The following is a 23,779-nucleotide window of genomic DNA, read 5'->3' on the forward strand; positions in this document are numbered from 1 at the left end:
TGAAAGGATCTTATTGCTCCTTAGATTCCAATAGATCACTAGGAGCATATGCTTGCTATAGCTGAATGCACCATGTCGTTACGACACGTGCCTTTACAAAAAAAAAGATGTTATAAATGACGACTTGAGACCTTCTAGTTGATTAGGAAGCAAAGGTGACGGGCATACAAGATACCACCCTTTCACCTCATTGTTTAAATTACCACTCAAGTAAATATATTGTTCATTACTCATGTCACCACATCATCATTGACTCGTACATCTCCTTGCGCAAGGAAAGAAAAAACATATCTATAGAAATCTCTAGCAAGGTACAAAATAATGGAATCAGCATTGGTCCTAGCTAGTAAAGAGATGGCCCTTGCCCTTTTTTAAAGGATCTCATTGCTCCCTAGATTCCAATAGACTATGAGCATATGCTTTTCATTACTCATGTGGTACAACATCTTATGACAAGTGTATTTACAGAAATACATATATTTATAAATGACGACTTGCAGCCATCTAGTTAACTAGGAAGCAAAAATGACAGACATACAGCTCTTTCACCTCCATTTTTAGCACTCTAGTAAATCCATTGTTTACCGCCGCTATCATCCTCGGTGTTTGGTGATCGCTCACCTTCCTTGCCGCCATCATCGAATCTCACGTTTCCATCTATATGAAAAAAAAAACACATTTATAGAAACCTCTAGCAAAGTACAATATGCTAGAATCAGTATTTTCGTAGACAAGATGCTCCTTGCAAAAAAGATCTTATTGCTCCCTAGATTCTAATAGCCCAGGAGCATATGCTTCCCATTAATTATCCAGTTAGCACAGTACTACACTATTGTTGATAGATGCTATATACATAGATTAGTTATGCAATGATAAGCGTGCATCCCCACCAAAACAAAAAATAATTATCTCATCTCAAATATTGCCTGCCACTTACAAGGACATGTAGCTACAAAATTTTATACCGGACATACAAAATCAAACAAAACAAACCAAAATGTGAGGTTGCAGGAGAGCGATATGTATACGATAAACTAAATTTTATCGACACCATAATTAAGGTTTAAACTTCTTCATTTTTATGTACCATGATTGCCATCCGTTGCGGTCTCTGTTGCCCTAGATTCCAAGATCACGGGTCCATCTAGCTAAGAAAAAAACTGATATAAACACCTATGTGCATATGTCTCCGGTACCAATCACTCAAGTGAATCAACACTGCTGCTATTTTCTATCTCCGGTGACCCTTTTTGTCAGGTCTCCTCTTCTGTTCCGCCACGATATCAGCGAAACGCCTATAAGAAAAGAGAAACTCGAATAGGGGACATGTATATAACCATGCTAGAAACAAAATTAATTCCTCCTCGAAAACTAAATAATGCTCATTGCTCATTTTGGATGGATCTTCTCACTCCAAGATTCCAATCATGTGTGCATTTGGTTTGGTTTTGATATGGTGATGAATGTGGCCGTGGACTGCTTCACAATGAATAAAGCCATGAATGTGAGCCAGATTAGGTGATGTATGTACATTGGGCTCTAGTAGCCATATACCACATGCAACAGTGTGGATGAATCGGACTGGAATTATGGGGTAGATTCCATCTGCATGACAATCATATCACAATGGTGGTGCACACGTAAGTGTTGTCCTTCGATGTAGATGTTGTTTTCTCTGATGTTACGTTCTTCGTCATTTGTCATAGTGTAATGCATGGGTTGTAACAATAACACGTAGATCGACACATTTGGACAGAAATTTCCTGCCAGGATGGTAGCATTAGCGGTCTTTTTTGGGCAATTCTGCGATCCGCCTTTCGTTAACGGCGCGCTAGTTCGAGTATCGCCATGATAAATCTAACAGGGCAATCGTTCCATCGTCTAAAAAATTCATGTGTAACACAAGCGGAGCATATCTCGGCACATAAAATTTCAAATTTTAACTAGGATATGTTAATTCTTCCAAGAGCTTGTAAGAAATTTATCTGAGTATGTACCTCTAGCAGCTCCTTTCTCTCTGAAACATAGAGTACACGCCGTCACGCTCGTCACCAGCAGACTAGATAGAGACTAGAGCAGATGAGAGAAATCGATGAGGCATATCCATTTTTCGCAAAAAGAAAAGAAAAGAAAGATAAGGCATGTCCATTACTTCTCTTGATCTCCTTGCAAGAAGAAAAAGGACAAATTCGGTTTGGTTGGTGTTGCTGTTGCATGTGGCGCCACGAGTATGTTGACGCAGCATACATATATACATACGTAGACATCCATGATCCTTCTAGCTAGCTCATCTCAATGTTCATCGTGTACTCCAGAACATGTTTTTCCTTTCTCGTTTAATTTCTTATCCCGCACTCTTTCTTTCTCGTTTCTTCTCCCGCACTCTTTCTTTCTCAATCAACAATACAGGACAATTTTGTTTGTGTAGTTTGTTGGTTTTAATTTGGGCCTCCTCATTCACCAATTAATCCTAGTTAAATTTGTTTGTTTTAATTTAGAACTAATTGTTAGTTTATTAATGGAGCGCGTGTTTGTCAAGTGTAATATGATCCGGAAGCACTCACAAACTCATCCTCCTTCCCTTCCTATCAGCAAATTTTAGTTAGCAATGAAAATACATTAATGACAGACTCGACAAAGGCTTTGTGACGACATGGCAGCGAATTTTTATTTACCGATGACGAGCAATATATAGTGAACCCTAGCTTTTTCAACAATGCTAGTGACGACATCCCTCTTGACCGCCTACGCCATCCTCCTCCCCTAAACCTCCGGAAAATGAAAACAAATAAGATGGTTTTTATTTCTAAACCGGCGCAATAAGCCATTATTCGCAAGAGGACAATCAATTCCGACGCCTTGAATTCTCGTGTAAAAGCGAAGGTACGTACGCCATGCATGGCTGCAACGCCACACAACAATAACTCTAGCACTCAACGACAAATGCCACGATATATAGCGAACCCTAGCTTTTCAGCAACGCTAGTGACGACACCGCTCTTGACCGCCTTCGCCATCCTCCTCCTAAACCTTCGGAAAAGGAAACAGATAAGAGGGCTTCTATTTCTAACCCAACACAATGAGCCGTTATTCGCACAACCCCGAACGTTATCTCTCGTGTAACTGAAATCAGATCTGTGGTCGCATATTCTAAAAGATACACACGACCAAAGTAGAATCGACTATAAATTTCTTGGTCGACTTACGGATAGCAATGCAATCCGCAACGAATATGATAAGGACCAAATTTAAAGCCAAAACAAGCCCTTCGTCGATTTTCCACCTGGCAATTATTACTGTACTATCATGACGCGTCGTACAAGCATGTGTAATAATTCTGTGCTCATCCTAAAGACACCTCCATGACGTCATTAAGCTGTACTTTGCCCGGAATATGCCCCTGTGCGATGCGGTGCCCAGAAACCGCCCAGGGGTATTCTCGTCAAAATCTGCCCCCGGCTTTCTTCCTCCTCCTTCTCCAGCTTTCCTAACCCTCCGGCGGCTGCTCTGCTCTGCTCTGCTTTTTGTTGTGTATATAACAACAAGAAAGAAGAAGCCCTCTTCCTCGTGACCTCGCCCGCAAGGCCGCAGCTACACATTCCACCACCTCCTCTTCTTCTTCTTCCTCATCTACTTCTTCGTTGAGGGGAAGAGACAGCTGCCCCTCAAAGGCACGAGCTTGGGTTCGGCCGGAGCTTCTCCACTCCTCCTCTTCGGCGCCGCCGGAGCGGAAGGTGAGCAATTTCTTTCCGTCCGTGTATCTCTGGTGTTTTCTTTCTAGTCTTGATGCCCATGTGTGTGGATCTCTGCCGTGAAGGAGAGATTGGGCGTGTTCTTCAGTTTTTTGTTTCGTTTTTTTCCTCTTTTGGTTTATGGTATGTGAGGGCGTATCGATTGGAGGAGTAAGGGAAGTAGATCTTCTTAGAAGATGATAATGCTGTGTGGGAGTTTGGATGGATGCGCTAGAATTTTATCGCCGGCTCTGCTTCGAATCGAGTCCGGCGGCGCCGTCCCTCGGCTGGATTCGAGGGCTTGCAGGGTTGTTGATGCTCTGCTGGTGTTTGGATTGGGGAGGAACATTAGGATTATATCAGCTAAATTCTCCCGTTGTGCCTGCCGAAAAAAAAATACATCTCCCCTTTTGTTTTCTTGTGCTCAATTATGTGGCAGTGATTTTTCTTCCTTTATTTCCTTTGAATTCTGAATTTATCTGTATGCGGCCTTGATTCAATTTGCTCAGATCCTTTATGACCAAGTATTATATTTACATGCTGAAGCCTGTTTGTTCATGGTCTGTCTAACAAACCAATTTGGATTTTCAATGGCTGAATCTGAAGATTTATCTTCTTCTTTGCAGGGGAATTCGGTGAAAGGAAACAACAACTCAAAACCCGGGAATGCTGAAAGATGTGCTTGGATAGAAGAAACTTCTGCCGCGCAATAGAGGAGATTGACGCCGCTCAGCCGTTGCTGACTTCATCAGCTTTTCATGTGAGCAACCATCTTGTTGGCATCGTCTCTCTATCTAGACTCCGCCGCGACAAGGCCATGCGATCGCTCTTCACCGTCGCGGACCAAGATTACCTTGGGGAGGATGGCTGAGGTGTTGCAGTCCATGTGAATTATAGCCGTACAATAATATAGGCTGTGGCTTCATACTGTTGGAAGACATGGAGAGCAGAGGGAAGATTCTGATGGAGCGGTACGAGCTGGGGAGGTTGTTGGGGCAAGGAACATTTGGGAAGGTGCACTATGCCAGGAGCCTCGAGTCGAACCAGAGTGTTGCCATAAAGATGCTGGAAAAGGAGAAGATGCTCAGTGCCGGGCTCTCGGAGCAGATCAGGCGTGAGGTCACAACCATGCGGTTGGTGGCGCACAAGAACGTTGTCCAGCTTCATGAGGTCATGGCGACAAGGAACAAGATCTACTTTGTCATGGAGTATATGAAAGGCGGCGAGCTCTTTGACAAGGTTGAAAAGGGCGGCAAGCTCACAGAGGTTGCTGCACACAAGTACTTCCACCAGCTCATTGCTGCAGTGGATTACTGTCACAGCCGAGGCGTGTATCACCGGGACTTGAAGCCTGAGAACCTTCTCCTGGATGACAATGAGAACCTGAAGGTCTCAGATTTTGGGCTGAGTGCCCTCTCAGAGTCAAAGAGGCTAGACGGCTTGCTCCACACCACCTGTGGAACACCCGCATATGTAGCTCCAGAGGTGATCAGCAAGAGAGGCTATGATGGTGCAAAATCTGATATCTGGTCTTGTGGTGTTATCCTATTTGTACTTGTTGCTGGTTACCTCCCTTTTGAAGCTCCCAACTTGATGGACATGTATCGGAAGATCGAGCAAGGCCAATTCAAGTGCCCAAGCTGGCTCTCGCAGAAACTCCAGAAGCTTTTGTACAAGATCCTTGATCCCAATCCAAGCACTAGGGCTTCCATCCAGAAGATAAAAGAGTCTAGCTGGTTCCGGAAAGGTCCAGTGGGCACTCTTACAGTGAAGGGGAGAACTCCCAGCGAAAATGCCACCGCAAGTGCTGCTCCTACAGCTGGTGTGAGGCGCAGCAGGAAGAAAGCTGATGGAGATGCGACGCCCCTGGCGGTTACAAACTTGAACGCCTTCGAGATCATATCCTTCTCCACTGGTTTTGATCTCTCAGGCCTATTCATTGAAGAGGAGTGCAGAAAGGAGGCAAGGTTCACCTCAGACAAGCCTGCTGCAGCCATCATCTCGAAGCTGGAATGCGTTGCGAAGGCACTGAGTCTCAGGGTAAGGAAGAAGGACAATGGTGTGGTCAAGATGCAGGCAAGGAAGGAGGGGAGGAACGGTGTTGTCCAGTTCAACGCAGAGATCTTTGAGATCACGGCTTCCTACCATCTCATTGAGATGAAACAGACAAGTGGCGATCCGCTGGAGTACCGGGGACTATTGGAGGACATCCGGCCAGCATTGAAGGACATAGTCCGGTCCTGGCATGGAGATGACAAGCAGCAGCAAGAGTAGGCTTAGTCTTGAGCATTTAGTTTTTCTTCTGCACATGCATTCGGTTTTCATCTAGAATTATTCTGTTTACATGCTTATGTTCTTTGTAGAAACTATGTATCTCTTTTGAAGGTTAATTGGTGAGGCATTGTTGAGAAGTTGAGTTGCACAATAAAAGTTATTTATGTTCAGTTGCTCTCATTTGAGTCATTGTCCTGTCATCATACCCATTTTGGGTGAAATTTAATGTTGTGCCAACCATTTACAAAATGAAATGAACCACCCCTGGTATCCTATCTCAGCACTTGATCTCTGAAAGAAAGCTACATCTGTTCATTTTCTTTTCTGCTGTGAGTTGTAATTTGAGTAACATAAATAAAATCTGAAGCATGCAATCCTTTGGTGTTATTTATCAGTGCGGAGCTTAATATTTTTCCTCAAGCTCTTTTTAGTTTTTACAAGATTTTATAAGAAATTTCCATGTGAACATGGGCTGATCAGCTGTCATACTCAACAACGCAATGTACTGTTTTGAGACAGTACAAAATCAGCAAGTGGTGTATGCTCAGTCTGCAGATTTATAAATTTAATCGGGTCTTGGGAAAAGGTAGTAGATAGGCAACAAAATTCAGAAAGCTGCAGATTCAATGGAAAGCGAATTAATAGATTATTTACAAAGGATGATATCATTTTGTTAAACAGTGGAGAGCGATGTTATCGATAAACAAAAGGAAACACCAAGCATCCAACAGCTCGTTTTTTTCCGACAATTTTGATGCAGAAATATCAAGCATACTTTTATCCATCACTTGCTGACAAGTTTGATCCAGAAAATATCTAAACTCCACTTGTGGGATGGATCCAACATCCCAGAGCTCTTTTTTTTTTCTCCACTTCTCACTTCCCTAATCAACCAACCATCGAAACAACTGAAGAGGCAAAACTTCTAGTTTGATTATACAAACCAATTACAGCTACACCAAGTTGTTAAAGGATACAAGTTTATAAAAAGAAAAGAAGTTGTTGAAGGATAAACTTCTTCATGTCCCAGGATTCCGACATAGATGCTCTTCTGTCCTTGATGCCAGATGCCATGAACCATGATGGATGCCTGATGCGAAGAATCGCCGCCGAGGTGACGATAAGAAAGCATAAAGTAGAATAAGTATATGCTTAATCATATGGGGTAGGTACTTGCATGGATGATTGCCGGCATCTCAGCTCAGACAAGAGAGGCATAGTATATTAACTATTCCCCTGATCATGTTTTACTCAACCAAAACAAATTGAATCTGGAGGAGATGTGTGTATTTTGCCTTTCATATTCATACAAGAAGCAAGGGATCACAGCTTACAGTTCATAAAATTACAGAGTAACAAAAGGGGTCTCCCTACTCACTAATGAATTGATCATTCATCAGTCTACAGCCATGGCATCTGAAGCACCACCGTTGCTGTCATCTATGCTGATCTTTGGCTCTTCAGCGGTGGCTCTCAGCTCATCTGCTATGCTCCTTTGCTCATCGTCGATCGAGATTTGCAATTCCTCAACCTGCAACAACATAGGTTAGAGAGGCATTCTATTTAGACTATAGCTGTAACAATGTGAGGAGGCCGACGGTAAAGAACACAATTTTTGTTTAATAAAAGAGAACAAACCTACTTTAAATTTTCAATTTTGAAGCTACAAATAAATGGCTGCTAGTAGTATCATTTGATCCAACGGAGATAGCCACATCCCCAACACCCAATTGTTGGAGAGCGCTGATGTAACCAGCCTGGTCCTTCCTAAAAATTGTGATGTATTGTGGAACAAAGAGCCAGGTCAAATTTTAACCTATCACATGGAGGAACTATTACAATTGATATCCTATAGGTTATCCATACATAGGCGGGGGAGGCATGGTTTTGGAAGCAAAAAAATAAAGGAGCATCAATCATAAACTCACCACGTGCAGAAGAAGAGCAAACTGCTTCTTCCTAAGCTCCAAAGTCCGTATACATGCAGCACTCTCAGCCTCCAAACTAGCAATCTCTTTCTCAAGTTCAGCGATCAGTTTCTCAGTTTCTGACCGCGGAGGCTGCAAAGAAATCAGTTTCCTGATTGCTTCGCACTCCTCTTTGTGCTGCCTCTCAATCTTGCTTTGTTCAAGTTGCTTCTTAAGATCCTCAATATCAGTCTGAGCTTGCAAGATCTGTCGCTGGATCTCAACCTGCAGCCCATTGAAGCTCTCCTTCTCCCTAAGATTTGCATCAACCACAGCCTTGCTTTTAAGAAGAGGCAGCTCGTACGTGTTAATTTCCTGTAGAAATGCCTTGTACAGCCTCTCACAGTCACTTGTATTGTCTGCATCCTTCTCGATCTCAGCAGCAAAGGACATGAACTTCTTCTGAAGCTTCTTTAGGGGTGGTTCACCCCTGGTAGTTGTGATCCTAGTCAGAAGCCGGTGTTTAATAATCGCATCATCCTCACGTGGTCCAAATGCATAATGTGCAGACATGTCTTCACCCCTTCCAGCAACTTTCCTACCTTTGGTAAGCATTTAACACTTCTTGAGATATCCAACAACTGAAATCAGCACTATGAACAAAAGAGACTGTATTACTTACAATTCAATTAATCCTATATGAAGTGTACATAGATGGGCATAAGGCTGTAAACTATAGAAAACATCATGATTTACATCTGCAAGACTACAAATTGTAGTAACATGTTTGTACCGTGATCATTTCTTATAACAGCACCACACAAAAGTGGAAAAAGAAAATATCCTAGAACAGCACGAAGCCCAATTTGAATCAAACCCAACTAACATGTACCCAGCACAATCCGTGAACCCAGTCCTTGTGTAACTTATTATTTAAAAAGGTGGTCAATATCACTGCAATTTCAGTTATGTCAATAGCATAGAGTAGGGACCATAAACAACTCATGGGAACATACTGACTCTAATACATAGTATGGGGTTTTCTGAAAGTAATTATACAAATCAAACAGCTATAAACTCTATGCTTGAGCAATGCACTACAGAGCACGGTTATCTCGAAGCAATTTTATGAGAAGTTGAGAACAAGGCTATCTCACCATCTACCGTATTTCTTTACATGGTGAGAAAAATATCATCATGCTCCAAATACCTGATCTCAGTTTCACCTGTTTGCTTTCCATTAGAAATATACAGAGCAAACCAGGACAAATTACTCTCAAAATTCATTGTTCTAAACATTCTGGCGCACCAACTGCAGCCTGTTTCACCTTTAGCCTTTTACTGTTTGATGATATCTTGATTGATCAGCGCTCAACAAAGATTTATTTTTCGCTTGCTTATAAAGCTATGGCGTCACAAATGGCATGCTTTAGATTATCGCACAATTCGCTCCAGTAAAATCCATCTAAATAAATATGTGGCGAGAAGAAATACTCGGGCACACAGTTTTGTTCTACCTTGATGTGATGCACTGATGCTTCCTGTCACTAGTTACGGCCGATTAGATTTTAGCCCAGGATGTGGTTAAATTCTGGCTCTAAAGTTGATTCTTATTGGACGCGATGTTTATAGGACAACGAATTTTTAGAGAAATTTCACCTGGTTTGCTCTAAAGTTCTGATTAAAAAAAGCAACAAAATGGTGAGGTTGAGACCAATTATTTGGATTTCACAGCATGCAAACTAATACGGTGGCCTACACTGCTTCAAATTTCCCGCAAACTCACAGATTCACGATATGTGTGTATAGCGAACTTAAAACCAGTAATCTACAGGATATGTATTACTTTCTTGAGAGGAGTTCGTGGGATCCATCCACCAACGGAGCAGACAAATTTAGGTAGAAGCAAGAACGAGCCAATTCCTAAGCAGAGCAGGAAGCTGCAACAGGATTGTAGAGAAGGGGGGAAGGAGGTGAGCGACGGAGCACCACCTTGAGGTCGCCGAGATCCTGCAGTCGCCCGTCGCGCTCTGCGGCAGGGGCGCTTGGGGCGGATGGGGTCCAGGAGCGCGGATCGTCGGGGGTGGGGGGGGGGGGGCTGATAAGGGGAGGACGGAGGCGGGATTGCGGCGGCGGCCGGCGGCTGTGGGAAGTGAGAAGGGGGTTGATGAATCGGGGATGGAGGAGAAGAAGAATTCTCGGGGGAGACGAACGTTCGCCCATTTTTGTTAGGGAGCGAACGAACGAACGGCCACTCTGTTTCGATACGAAATTGCTATTCTACGCCAGGTGGACAGATTAGCCTTCAAAACTAATCTCAAAACATCAGGAATGAGAAAAGAAAAATAATAATTATGATTATAATGCAGTAGATTTCTCACGTGACAAAAAATGAACGTGGTCTTTAGGCTGAAGGAAAGACTAGATCTCTTATGATTATTTTGACTTGCAGTTTGGCTTTTCTTGAGCAATTCCAATGTGTAATTTTTTCTCGTTCCATGCTACCATGTCAACTTGCAAAAGTTTCCATCCATTGATATACATAGAGTATCATAAGCATGTCTCTGTTTTTGCCAATTGAAAATACTACTAATTTATTACTATCTTGTAAAAATCGTCGACTCGGATGGTTGGTTGATTTTGTAATACACGAAAAATCTATGGTTTATCCTACGCTTTGTGGTAAGAAGTTTGTTTGGTGTTTTCCTGGCCAATGCTCTTCTTTTTCTATTGCGTTCTGTGCCTTAGCATGCCGAATTTACAAAGAAAAAACAAAAAAAAACATGCTGGCACTTTTGGGGGATACAAATACTCGAGAATTGTTTTTTTTAGAGGATACAAATACTCGAGATGCAGCCCCTTTAACGTCATTTCTTGTTCGCCCAGCCCAGCCCAGGACAGCACAGTGTTGTTGAGTAGGAAAACAAGAAATGCCCAGCCCAAGCTATCTCTCGGCCCACGGCGGGGAGCAGAACGAACGAGGCAAACTCTCTGTCGATCGCTCACTCCTGTTCTGAGTCCCCTCAAAAAGAAAAACTCCTGTTCTGAGAAATATGAATCCTCTTTGCTCGTCGAAAAATGAAAAAAAAAAAACAAATCCTCTCTCTATGAAAAAACAATGACTGACTGGAAAAGAAAAAAAAGATATTCGCGGCGCCTTATCCCGTTCGGATCTCCCTGGCCCCACCGCGGAACCTTCCTGGTCCGACGTGGCGGGCTCCCACTGGTTTAGCGTACGGGTGCTCCCCCTATCTCCTCTCGTCGTGGCCGGGCCCCACAGGAAGAAACGTTGCTGTATACTCCTATATCGTCCGACGTGGCGAGCCCTGGGCCACGGGTTCGCGGACGTGGCCCGTCGGCGTCAGCCTAAACTAGTGGAGCACGCCGGGGAGGCAACTGTTGCTTAACTGGGGTTCTGGGGCATTGGGGATCCGTGAACACGTGCATTGGACCACCGCGGAAAGAAGAAGGCAGGAAACGAAGGAAGGAAACAGGAGAAAAGCGACGTGTGTTGTGTTGGATCGATCGGCAATTAATACAAGCCGTTGGAGACACTTTGATCACTACTCCAGTCACTGAAGAACGGAGATGTAGTGCGCGTACGTCCCTTGTTAATTAATTTATATTTCAGCATTAGTTAATTAGTGTGTCATTAGTTACAAGACCTTACTTAGTTTCTGCATGGTTGGTTGGTTGATTGAGATACACCAAGGAATGCGTGTTGTATGACCAGACCAAACACCAACCATCAATCAAACATTCAAACTCGAAACATATATACCTGATCCGGATAAGCACAACAGTACTCCTGTCCTGTAGCACGCCAGGGCAGGGAGCAGTGCATACGGGCGGCCGGTACGTACGGGACATTGCAAGTTGCCATCGATCGGAGACGAGACGACGGAGCCCTGCCGGCTTGGCTGGTCCACGAACCACAGCTAGCCAACAGCCAACAGCAGCCACTCGCCTCATGCAATGCATCCATCCTACGACGCACGCACGGGGATCGATCGACGAGCCCCAAGATGGACGCCATCCGATCCAATACATCCAATTAATATCCGATTATCACTCCAATATCGATGATCGATCAAATCCCAGACTAGAAACACACGCACGTAGCCATCGTCTCATCCATCCATCCAAACCAACACCAGCCATGCAATAATTCCCCCGATCTAGCCCTCCTCCAAGAAAGCAGCCATGCATTAATTTTAATGAAATTGGATGGACGGAGATCATGGGCATGGCTGCAACGGAGAAAGGAAGGAAGAAAGGAGTCTCGTTAGTACTGAAATGGAGCCAGTCTATGTCTATATAGCCAGTGGAGAACAGAGATATTGCTAAGCTTAGGCTTGGCTAGCTCATGCCCTTGCTCAGTTGCTCTCCGCCTTGCTGTCCATGCAAGCCGCCGCCGTCGTCTCTGCTTCTTCTTCCTCAAGCGAAGCCTCCAAGGGCGCCGCTGTCTCTGCTTCTTCTTCTTCCATGGAGAGGACCAGCCAGTGGTACGTCGTCTCTGCTCTCTCACAGTCACAGGCCTCGCGTCTTGTTCATTCCGAAGTGTCCCCTGTCGTGGGCTTGGCCCTTGTTTTTTGTGCTCGTCTCACCAAATTAAACGCTTCATTCCTTGATCGAAAACCTGGTGTGCTGCTGTAAACGATATGGCTCGGCGTTTCATTCTTGATCTAAATTTATTCCTGGGCTCATTTGGTTTGAAAGATTTTACGGGCATTTCAGCTCTTGGGAATTTTTTACTAGGTGTGTGTGTGTGTGTGGTGTTCGTTTCATGTGAATAGAGATGTTAGATCGCCAAGGATTGTGTCCAGATTGATTTAATTACTAAGGATTCTAAGCGTTGCGTTAGGTGAGACCTCGTTGAGAAATACTACTAACGATTGGAGTGTGCATGCTATCTCAATCCGCTTTTCATATTCCCGTGATTTCAAAGTTTCTCTGTTGGGATTGATTTAATCTAGATTTTGATCCATGCTCATGCAGGGTGTCGTCGCAGGACGTCCCTGCGGACCTCGTCGTCCGGGTGGACGGCGCCGCCTTCCCGCTCCACAAGGCCGTCATGGTGCCCGGGTGCGGCTACCTCCGCAAGGCCGTCGCCGCCGCCGCCGCCGCACGCGCGCGGGGCTCCGCCGTCGTTGAGGTGGAGCTCGAGGGGTTCCCGGGCGGCGCGGAGGCGTTTGAGAAGGCGGCACGCTACTGCTACGGCACGAACTTTGAGATCTCTGCCAGAAACGCGGCGTCGCTGCTCTGCGCCGCCGCTTTCCTCGACATGGCATCGGAGGGTGGCCTCGTGAGCCGTGTCGAGGAGTTCCTGGCCAAGGTGGGGCTCCGGACGCTGCCCGGCGCCATCGCCGTGCTCCGGTCCTGCGAGGGGGAGACGCTCGCCGCCGACCTTGCACGCCGCGCCGCCGATGTCGTCGCTCTTAGGATCTGCAACGAGGCGTTGTTCGCCACCCGGTCGCCGGCCGACTGGTGGGCGGCAGAGCTGGCGGTGTTGTTGCCGGCATCATTTAACAAGGTTGTGGCGGCGCTGAGGTCCCGCCGGGCCGGCCCGGAGATCCTTGCCGCTGCGGCCATTGGTTATGTCGAGCTTCGGCTCGCCGAGCCTGTCGCTGAGGAGGACCACCGCATGCTGCTCGAGTCTGTGGTCACTGTGCTCCCTCCCCACGACGACGCGCCGCTCCCGGCCGCCTTTCTCAGTCGGCTCCTCCGCGCTGCGCTCGCCGTCGACGCTGAGGAATCCACCATCCGCCGTGATCTCGAGCTCCGCCTCGCCGCCGTCCTCGACCAGGCCACCGCTGCCGACCTCCTCTCCTTCGCCCTCGACGACGATAACCACGATTCAACCCAGCCACCACACGCCGCCCACCTCGACACCCTCCGCCGCGTCATCACCGCCTTCGTCTCCCTCACCTCCGGCGCCGGCGGCCCCGACAACAAAAGGTCATCCAACCGTCGTTCGTCCCTCTCGGGCTCGCCGCCGGCGGCTCCAAACACGATCGCGAAGATGCAGAAGGTGGCAAAGACCATCGACGAGGTGGCGGCGGAGATCGCGACGGAGGAGACGCTCCCGATCTCCAAGTTCGTGTCCATCGCCGGCGCGATCCCAAGGGAATCACGCCCTGGCGGCGCAGCGCACGACTGCGTGTATCGCGCCGTGGACGTGTACCTGAAGGCGCACCCGGGGCTGGACGAGATCGAGCGGGAGAAGGTGTGCAGTGTCATGGACCCGCTCAAGCTCTCCCCCGCCGCCCGCCTCCACGCCTCCCAGAACAAGCGCCTCCCGCTCCAGGCCGTGCTCTCCGCGCTCTACTACGACCAGCTCAAGCTTCGCTCCGGGCAGCTCACCGGAGACGAGGATGATCGGTCCGAGGCTGGGTCGGCGAGGATGCAGGCAAAGGCGGACGCGGCGCTGGCGAGGGAGAATGAGGCTTTGCGATCGGAGCTGGGGAGGATGAGGGCGCACATGTCATCGTCTTCCTCTGGATCTGGCAGGGGGCAAAGGAGTAAAGGCAGTGGGTCAAGGACGCCGGCGGCGATGAAGGGTAAGATGAAGGTGGGGTTCTTCGGGTCGATGTCGAGGACGTTGAGCCGGCTCAACCCGTTCAGGGCCGGCGGCGGTAGGTGGTCCAAGGACACATCCAACATCGCCGACGCCGCCATTGTCAAGCCCAAGAGGAGGAGGTTCTCCATTGGCTAATTAAGCCTAGCCAAGAAGCTCCCTTTAATGGAAACTCAATCATTTGTCATCATTGTAGCTTCAAATTCATTGGTACTACGAGTAGTATCTACCTATGATCCATCAAATTTTATGTGTGCTGTGTGTGTAGAGGCAATGAAGGAGCTTAATCGACTGTTTGTGATCAGTAATTAAGCACCGTATGCTGGAGATTGTAATTTGCACATTAGTAGAAGGAATTAACTAAGGATGTGTTCATTTGTGTTATTGCTATATCTTCCAGTGGGCACCAGTTCCCTGATTTTTAGCATGGATTCTTCATGAAAAGGATCAGATCTTGACAGCTTCAGACACTGATCTTCTTTTAGGGAAAGGCATTGATCAATGATCAGTGTGGAAGAGGATGGAGTTCTGCTATCGGCTGTGCTGCTGGGCTTTCAGGCCGGGAACACATTACTGTATTGAGCCTTTTGTGCCTTTTCGTTTCTGGGCCTAGACCTTTTTGCTCGTTTCTCTCTGGCAAAGATGGATGGCTTTGCTTGTGCCTTCAGGCGCAGCAAAAGCACATTAGCTCTTTTTTTTAAAAAAAAAAACGCTGTTACAGCTTTCCACATTCTTCTCCTCTCTCCCAAAATTCGACAAAATTCAGACAAACAAACGAATGTAATACTCACATTGAACTACCCTTCTCCTGCACTGCCCCGCTCCAAGCTTAATGCCACGACAATTGAGAAAATCTCTTGTTCGTTCCCCATGCCGAAAAAAGACACGCCATCTCCCATTTTCGCCGACCCTGTTTCCGCTACTATATGTATATCTCCATAGGATCGACGACCTCCGGTCGGTAGCCTGCCAATTAATCGACATATCCATTCGAATTCTAGTTTCACCACATTTATGTGCATGAGGAATTTTTGAACTTGATAGGGAGACAGAGGGGGGAACAGCAAGATGAGGAGGATGTGTTGCTTGGGATTCTAGGGCTTCATTGATTCAGCAACCACCCCCCAGGTCCTCCCTGTCTGTTGCCACCCACTGGTCAGTCAATGCAGACATGTATATATAGTGATGATGGCCATGGCCCATGGACCACACTGTTCTCTGCACACACGACAGTCTCTAATTTCAAACCCAGAAGAGATCTCACTTATTATGCTGCCTAATTGCTGCACCAAATACTACTTTAGAAATTTAACTAGTAGTTTGACTGACTGCCCAAGTTCAAACCTTTTTTTACTAGCGTTTCAGGAACACCAAACAAACCCCTCTGAAAGTTTTGTGTCCAGAGTGATTTTGTGTGGCTATTAAACAATAAGTTTCCTTGTGAAAATGTTAACAAAATAGCATGCAAAAGTATTTACAACAACAAATAGACAGTAAAAATAGGCCATATATCTCAAAATGGACTGAATAATAGTACTCCCTCCGTCCAATAAAGGATGTCTCAACTTTGACTAAATTTGAATGCATCTATACATCCAAATTTTGACAAATTTGAGACATCTTTTGTTGGACAGAGGGAGTACCAAACAACCAAAGCACAGCTGTGATTTTACAGTTAAAATTTCTGTCTACCGTCTCACGAGTCAACAACATGACAAGTAGCCGCAGTGAATTAATCCATTAACTAATCAGCAGGGTAACAGAGGGGCTGCATAAATCCAAGAGCTTAGCTTTTAACCATCCAGTAAAGTACAGCAGGGAGGATAGATACACCACCCCATTTCAACAAGCATACAAACAAACATACATCCTGGCGACGAAACAAATGTGCATGAGCTGTGTGCCTGTGTGTGTGTGGCATGTGCAAAGTGCCAGCGAATATTCCCGTGCAAGTGCAACAACAAACAACGCCAGTGGCGCCACCAGCTTCGAAAAGCTGCCAGACATGCTTGCAGCTCCATTTTCTAGCTCCCAGGCTCCGTTAGGAATGCAAGAATTTTCCCAGTCACCCGAGTGAAAACAGTGCAATTTTCAGGAAAAAAAAAGGCAGGGGTAAAGTTAGGCTTACCCAGGAACAAGAGATAACCAGGGTAAAGTTGGGAAGGGAACACAATGTTAGCTCACCTGGTGGTTTTCTCCGGCCAAAGAAGAAAGGACAGGACTTCACAGGCTCACAGCAAGGCCAAGAGTCCCAAAACATTCTGCCATTTAGTGAGTGAGTGTCCTATTAGCTTCAGCTTCTTCTTGAACCGTTCCTCAGCTTGTCTGGCATAAGTTGGCAGGACCTGCACGGATCAAAGGTACCACCATCTCACATGTGTGCACAAGAAGTGATAACACTGTGCATGATATTGATTACATTTGCTTGTAAGAGCAGCTTAGTTAGTTAGTATATAGTACTCCAGTCCAGGTTGCTTCTGCAGAAAACTTCAGCAACACACTCAGAATAAAACTACACCCAGTTGTTAATGAAATGATGTGCAGAGCTTTTGCGAGTTGTCAAAAAACAAAAGGAAGAAGAAATATTCATGGAAGATACAGCTTGTAAGGAATGTGCATATCTGGTTTGAAATTTTCAATTTGCAGGCAGATCTGACCACTAAAACATGAGCTGAAATTAACAGCTGTCTCGGTTTCCTGGTACTTATGTGATATAGAACATACAAATGAACGTGCTTCCATGATGACTAAAGGACTAAATAACAATGCACAGGCTAAAAGAACACATCATGTTGTGAAAGTCATATCTGATTCTTGAATATCTCTGCTGAAAGGATTTCTTTTACTTTCAGCCCAGTGTGTAATTTTGGTGAATCGTGTATGTCTGCTACAAGTACCTTGTTACAGCATAAGAAACAGAGGACAGAGTTTCATAAGTCAGTCTAGGGAAAGTTAACGACAATGTTAAAAAAACGAAGAGTTATGACGATTCGATGCTAAATTATACAAATGAAAATACATATTGCTTCAATGATCAGAACAACCTGAAATCTTACCAGTGAGTTAGTGACGAAACAACAAGAAATTTTGGAATTTCCTAACAAAGCATTCCCAAAACACTGTATTCATCTTCATTTTGCTGTTTGGTGTAACTTGACCTTCCTTAGCCGTTTCACATGCCTATATTTAAGCCATCGCAAATGTAATATGATTTACAAAGCTTGGTAAACCGGAAACTTAAATTGTTTGTGGTGAACAACAATAATGACACCTGGATAACTTTAAGAGTTGTGTCTTAATTTGGAAACAAATTATAACATCCGGTCATCAAGAAAACACAGCTCGAAATGCGAACATTTAAGAGAAAATAAAGGACAGTTCTCATTGCATACAGATGGCCTGTTGAAATAAGTGAAAATGACATCTAAATATGCAGAACAACCACCAATCAACTAAAAATTTAAACATGTATGCCGTTTAGACAGGCCAAAAGGCGCCAAAATGGAACTGAACCAACACTAGCATGAATTTCAGCGGGACACGGGGACAGCACCATGTTGTCTGCAACGAATGTTACCTCATCTTTATTGCCCCATTTTCCTTTTGAATACACCAATGAAAAAATAACCGAGGGATTCCGAATCTGACATGACAAATATATAATCTCCGTTGCTTGGTTGGAGATGAATGGACATCCCCACTATGAACATCAACAGTTGCCATTTCAGAACGATTGAACTTCTAAACAGATCTACCAAAAGAATGTGCTAACTCACAAGGAGCAGAAGCTGATCCCTAAATCTAGCAATCCACAGCACCCTCATTGATATGGAACACTTTCTGCCTCGACAAACTGATGGACGATTCCATGTCTCAGGGCACAATCATAGAGCCTTGCTGTTGTTGCCTGAACTCTGCAGAGCACTCAAAAATCACCTATGCAACATACTCGCTCTCGATCACAGGCTTTGTCCGTGTCCCAAATGCTACAGGCGCCTGCGTCCGCCCAACCTGCGCCATCCGCAAAGTCTCCCCTGCCTCAGCATTCCGTTCCATCACCTCCATCTTCTTTTCCCTTTTATACCTGACGAAACACAGCAGAAGCGAAGCCAGCAGCCCCAACGCAATGGCGGCGCCAACAACGCTGACGGCCACCTTCCATCCTTTCGTGCCGCCCTTAGCACGATCACCACCACCTTCGCTCGGCGCCGGCGGGGCGACCGAAGGCGCCGGAGCAGGACCAACCTCGCTAGAGTTCACCACTATCGAGAAGTGCCCCCGCCGATAGGTCGCGCACACGTTGCTCGCCTGCAGGTCCTGGAACTTGGCCACGCCGTCCAGATCAAACCACACGCACCGCGGCGCCGGACCGCCCGGCGGCAGCGCCCTGACGTTGCGGAAACTCACCAAGATCGGGCTCCCCGACGCGACGATGCTCAGCTCGGGCAAGCCCACGGCCGACAGGTTGGCGGCGTCGTAGACCAGCAGCCCGAGCACCGGCGACAGGTAGGTGTACCCGGGCAGCGGGTAGTACCGCTCCGACAGCTCCTCCCCGAGGCTGTGGTACACGAGCACCACCCGCTCCACGTACGGCTGCACGATGACCCCCGGGGGCACGGCGAACTCGAAGTACTCCGAGAAGCCTTTCCTCCGCAGGCTGCCGCTGCGCAGCCGGAGCGCCGAGAACGCCACGGCGCCGGCCAGGTCCCCCGGCGCCGTCCCGTTGTACACCACGCCCGTCCGCGGCCGCACGAAGGCCCTGTACGCGTAGTCCTGCAGCATTGCGTCCAGAACCCTCGCCGGCGACGACGAGGACGAGGACGAGGACGGCAGGGGCGGCAGCGGTTGCGCCGACACCCGAGAAGAGCCCGAGAGCAGCAGCAGGAGCAGGAGCTGGAGCTGGAGGAGGCAGGCGCAGATCAAGGAACCCATTTTACGCCTCCGCCGCCGCAAGGATCCAGGAGGGGCAGAGTGGCCGGAACAAAACGAGGAGAGCCAGGATCCTGGCCTCATGAGCCCCCACCACCCCGCATACGAGCACCTTCCTCCGCCTCTCACTCACAACCCGCAGAATCCTCCTCACTCACAAAGATAGACAATTTATCGGCAGCAAGAGAGAGGGGCCGGGAAGAATCCTCCTCCTCCTCCTACTCCACCGCATTCACGGCCGGCGGCGGAAGCTCGGACGGCAGCAGCGAGCCCAGTCCAGACCAGAGTCCAAACAGGTGGTAGGTGGAGGCGCAACGAGAAACTTGACTTCGGATTGCGGGAATCGGGAAGGAGAGGAGGAGGAGGAGCTGCGGCGAGTCAATCCGAGCCGGCGAACGGAGGCCACAGGAATTTCCGCCCGCGCCACGCCACGGGGGCGCGATTGCGACGGCGGGGGGGTTTGGCTTGGTTGGGGATTTTCGGTGGAGACGAAGAAGAAGAAGCAGCAGCAGGAGAGAGAGTGAAAGAGAGAGATTTTAGGAGGAGGGTTTTAATGGAATTATTGTTATTTTTTTCCCGCAATAAAATACGCGCGTCTGCCTTAGTACAGTACAGCTGGCAGGCTCCGGCGAAGTTATCGTTCTGCCCTTGTCCGGCTGTCCTGTGGGGCCGAACTACCAGAGACGTGTCGCTGGGCCTAGTCTACTGGCTTTCTGTGTCCAACGTCTGGATGCTTTTGGGACGTGGATGACATGGGGAGGGCCTTTCTGTTAAAGTTGCGAGTATGCTCAGCTGCGAGGTCGCTGGCTTGTGGGGACAGGACGCCGTGGTGGGGCCCCGAAAGTCAGTGAGAATGATGGGTAGCTTTTGCGTTGGAACCCCTTTCCCAACGACTGGATTTGGAGGCTGGTACAGGGCATGATGAGATAACGGTTTCAAGGGGGCCTTTTTGTAAAGTGCTTAGTCCAAATCCAGAATAGCGTTTTTTTTTTCCGGTCTACACCTGAAAATAAACATGCTTGATAGTACCTGCTTGTTCATGAAGGTTGTCTAAGTTCAAAAAAAACATTTCACTTTTAGTCCCCAAAAGAAGGAAGACAAGAGAATAGCTGTTAGAATGACAAACAAATCCATCAGAAAATTTTCCGATAAAATCGATAAGGATAAACTTTCTTCTTCTTCGTCTTCGTCGTCGTACGGCGGTGTAGAGCCAACGACACACTTGCTTTCGGCTGATAGACGCGTACCAAAAGAAGGCATGCATTTTGTGTGATCGACTTGCACGTGATGTGACACATGTGCGGTGCGGCTTCATCACAAGCTGTGGATGCGCTTAAACCCTTCGATGCAAGAGGCATTTAAACGCATGTCATATTCGCATCACGCGTTTCTTTTTTTTTTCGCGGTGTTTTTGGTTCGTGAGCACTTTGAATTCGAGTGGTGTCCGGTTATATCACGATGAGACGATGTTTTTGTCCATGATACAATCAAGTTGGTACCATCTTCTAAAAAAAAAGTTGGCCTTTTTTTGTTCTGCATTTTACATGTCGCCTTCACACACAATCATCATAAGCAATGTTAGCGTTCGAGTGATCCAAAGACAGCATTAGATTCTAACAAATGGAAGCACATATGTGCATGGTTATGATAGGGACCAGATATTTGATCGACCAGATTCTTACAAATGGAAGGATATATGACTAGATGAGCTCATTTCTGTGGGCAGAATGAGAAAGTTTATTTATTTAAGAACAGAAAGCATGAGAAAGTTTGTTTAGCACTAATGACAGTCCTATAAATTAATGCTGAAAATTTGGTCAAACCAAACCGTCCAATGCACAGACTCCAACATGAGCGACGACCACAAAAGAGACAATTGACGAAGGCCATTGTCTTTTGCAAAACCGTTTCTCTTAATAATCAATATATAGGGCATTCACGGGAGAATTACTGCACCTCTGACTTTTTTTCGAAAAGGAGGACATCCCTTGGCTTCTGCATCGATCGATGCACACAGTTATAAATTATTGAAAGTATTTAAAATACATGTCTCAGAGTTGCAAAAGATAATGAAAAAAATAATGAAAGGAAAACATCAATATCCTTCCAGCCGAAGACCTGCGCACCATCCAAACCGGCTGAATAACTCCCGTGCTACTGTCTCCAAACGGTTGTACCCAGATTTCATACACCCCTGTGCCTCCGTCCGAAGCAATAGGGACCACGTACGGAGCCAATGGGACGCCTGAAGAACAACCTTGTTGGAGGTCATGCTCAAGAAAGATCATCGTATCATTTGCGTATTGGAGAATCTACACACCTCTTTCCACAAGATGCGGAATAACCCCATTTAAACGACCATTTTCCTTGACCCACTCCACCAGCACCGCCAACATATCAGCCACAATGTTAAAAAGCACCGGTGACAACGGGTCACCCTGCCTAACACCCTTCATAGTCTGAAAATAATGCCAAATCTTGTCATTCACTTTGACACCGACACTTCCACCTTTCACAAAACTATCGATCCAAGCACACCACTGCTCATCAAAGCCTTTCATTATGAGAGCCTCTTTCAGTTTCGAAATTCCGGATTTTAGCAAGTCGCATTGCTTTGTTGACCATCGCGTCATCAGAGTCAGCTTGGGCAGCAAGACGCGCACTGAAACGCGAAGGCGGCGGGTACTCACGACGCCTCCCACGCGCTCCAACAGCAGGCACAACGCCCCTCTATGCCGCACCCGACGTCTCGTCGTTGCCACCCCCACCACGACGACCAACCACCAAGGCCAGTAGTGGGGGAAACTCCACCGGCGAGCTGAGCTTCAAGCTCAAAGACGCCGATGGCGAAGAAGGCAGCAACACGGACGACGGAGACGGCGAGCGACGAGCAGGCAACACGGACCGCGGAGACACCACCTCTCCCTCGGCCGGCTGACCTGTACATCAGAAACACCAAAAGCAACTGAACCAACTAAAGAGGACACCTGTGTCCTCCCAGTCAGCGCGTGAGCAGCAACAGCTACAGGGGCCAGCTCCGAGCCAGCCCCTACAAGAACAGGAGAAGCAGCCCCTGGAGCTGGCACCTGCACCATCGAGGCCGCCTCCCTTGACGGCACAATCGCCGACCTACACCACCCTCGCTGCCGGCGAACAAGGCGGGACAGCAGCCGACGGTGCTGCCTCCTGCACCACCATCGCTCGTCGAACAAGGAGGGGCAGCAGCCGACGCTGGTGCCTCCTGCAGCACCTCAGCCACCACGTGCACAACGGACGGCGTGGACACGGATGCCACCTGCACCATCCCGCCCTCCACCTGATCCACAACAGCCGCCGAAGGTGATGCCGCCTTCATCACCTTGGACGACATGCTCCGCACACTAGCCGACACAGCAGCGGGCTCCGCAAACATCTTAAAAGGTGAAAGGAAGCCCACTCCAGTAGCACTACCCGTCCGAAAAATCAGACCCATCGCTGGTGATGAAGAATAACCACGCATCACCGGCGGAGCGGACGACGAACCACCCATGCTCCCATCCGGCAACTCCCTAGAAGGCTTGGAGCGCTTACCAGTCCATCTCTCCTCCTCCCTCTTTTTATTATCAAGGTCTTTCATATCATCCAAAATCTCATCATCCATATCATCGTTATTATCCGGCCAGAGCTTGGAGCACAAAAGGTTCTCCGACTTTCCTACATGAAATTGGAAAGTCCAAGCAACCTTAGAGAAGTAAGGAGGTGAGGCCAACCATATTTGGCTTAACGTCTCCAGCCCCAGCCTAGAAGTCCAGAGCCACCCAAGCAAAACAGCCCCAAAATTATAAATATCAAAAAGAGCATACAGTATTAACAAGAGCAAAGGGTAAGGGCAGAAGATTCCTTAATACAAAGATAGTGTAGAAGCACAAGACCTTTTTCCATACATCGTCTATGTTCCCAAGAAGATGGCCATAACCATCACGTGATAATTTCTCCAATTTTTGCTGTTTCAAGATTTCTGGAGCCACGACTTCCCAAGCAGATGAGTCTTCAAAAAACATGTTACCAAGCTCAACTTCCTCTTCTTCTACCTCCTTGCAAGTTTCAACAACTTCTTTAGGAATTCCTTTTTGTAAATTGGATCCTTCATCAATATGGATAGGACTGTCAGATTTGTTCCCAGTTGCACCAAAGCCAATCTCACCACCCTCAACACTTGCAGTTTCCGTATCAGGAAACACATGGAATGCAGAGTTGTTTATATGTTCCTTTGTGTTTCCATTTTTGGCGTTCTCCTTTTTACCTGCAAATAAGAATTCATAAGATAGAACTCCATGAACCACAAGAACTTTAAAATGTATAAGAGACATGCAAAATCTGCT

At 47.0% G+C, this 23,779-nt stretch overlaps 4 protein-coding genes across 8 annotated transcripts; 2 read left to right on the forward strand and 2 right to left on the reverse strand.

The window, feature by feature from the left end:
* Positions 1-3,514: 3,514 nt before the first annotated feature.
* Positions 3,515-6,185, forward strand: LOC100831178 (CBL-interacting protein kinase 15-like). Of its 2 annotated transcripts, XM_003577801.4 has the most exons (2): positions 3,515-3,734; positions 4,358-6,185. In XM_003577801.4, exon 2 carries the CDS (start codon positions 4,671-4,673, stop codon positions 6,003-6,005), a length of 1,335 nt encoding a protein of 444 aa, XP_003577849.1. In that variant the 5' UTR covers positions 3,515-3,734; positions 4,358-4,670; the 3' UTR covers positions 6,006-6,185.
* Positions 6,186-7,187: 1,002 nt separating this feature from the next.
* On the reverse strand, positions 7,188-10,052 carry LOC100831686 (THO complex subunit 7B). Of its 2 annotated transcripts, none has more exons than XM_003577803.4 (3): positions 9,905-10,052; positions 7,934-8,565; positions 7,188-7,536 (listed from the first exon to the last, which is right to left on the reverse strand). In XM_003577803.4, the coding sequence occupies exons 2-3, from the start codon at positions 8,525-8,527 to the stop codon at positions 7,402-7,404; spliced, it is 729 nt and encodes a 242-aa protein (XP_003577851.1). In that variant the 5' UTR covers positions 8,528-8,565; positions 9,905-10,052; the 3' UTR covers positions 7,188-7,401. The 2 variants fall into 2 exon arrangements, with proteins under 2 accessions (XP_003577851.1, XP_010237952.1); XM_010239650.3 differs by having other exon boundaries at positions 7,934-8,553; positions 9,905-10,047.
* A 1,787-nt stretch (positions 10,053-11,839) lies between these two features.
* LOC100831993 (root phototropism protein 2) lies at positions 11,840-14,873 on the forward strand. The gene is made up of 2 exons (XM_003577804.4): positions 11,840-12,417; positions 12,911-14,873. The coding sequence occupies exons 1-2, from the start codon at positions 12,314-12,316 to the stop codon at positions 14,625-14,627; spliced, it is 1,821 nt and encodes a 606-aa protein (XP_003577852.1). The 5' UTR covers positions 11,840-12,313; the 3' UTR covers positions 14,628-14,873.
* Positions 14,874-16,208: 1,335 nt separating this feature from the next.
* Positions 16,209-19,957, reverse strand: LOC100826689. 3 transcript variants are annotated; one of them, XM_024463165.1, is made up of 3 exons: positions 18,067-19,957; positions 17,546-17,669; positions 16,209-16,834 (listed from the first exon to the last, which is right to left on the reverse strand). In XM_024463165.1, the coding sequence occupies exon 1, from the start codon at positions 19,500-19,502 to the stop codon at positions 18,426-18,428; it is 1,077 nt and encodes a 358-aa protein (XP_024318933.1). In that variant the 5' UTR covers positions 19,503-19,957; the 3' UTR covers positions 16,209-16,834; positions 17,546-17,669; positions 18,067-18,425. The 3 variants fall into 3 exon arrangements, with proteins under 3 accessions (XP_024318933.1, XP_024318932.1, XP_014757327.1); XM_024463164.1 differs by lacking the exon at positions 17,546-17,669; XM_014901841.2 differs by having other exon boundaries at positions 16,209-17,669.
* Between the last annotated feature and the right edge of the window lie 3,822 nt (positions 19,958-23,779).

Source organism: Brachypodium distachyon, chromosome 4 (genome assembly GCF_000005505.3).
Source record: "Brachypodium distachyon strain Bd21 chromosome 4, Brachypodium_distachyon_v3.0, whole genome shotgun sequence".
Classification (NCBI taxonomy): Eukaryota; Viridiplantae; Streptophyta; class Magnoliopsida; order Poales; family Poaceae; genus Brachypodium; species Brachypodium distachyon.

Coding starts and splice junctions, on each gene's coding strand:
- LOC100831686 (XM_003577803.4), bottom strand. CDS start 8,527: ATGCTTACCAAAGGTAGGAAAGTTGCTGGAAGGGGTGAAGACATGTCT. Junction 7,537..7,933: donor TTGCTCTTCTTCTGCACGTG/GTGAGTTTATGA, acceptor ATGTTGTTGCAG/GTTGAGGAATTGCAAATCTC.
- LOC100831178 (XM_003577801.4), top strand. CDS start 4,671: ATGGAGAGCAGAGGGAAGATTCTGATGGAGCGGTACGAGCTGGGGAGG.
- LOC100831993 (XM_003577804.4), top strand. CDS start 12,314: ATGCAAGCCGCCGCCGTCGTCTCTGCTTCTTCTTCCTCAAGCGAAGCC. Junction 12,418..12,910: donor ATGGAGAGGACCAGCCAGTG/GTACGTCGTCTC, acceptor ATGCTCATGCAG/GGTGTCGTCGCAGGACGTCC.
- LOC100826689 (XM_024463164.1), bottom strand. CDS start 19,502: ATGAGGCCAGGATCCTGGCTCTCCTCGTTTTGTTCCGGCCACTCTGCC.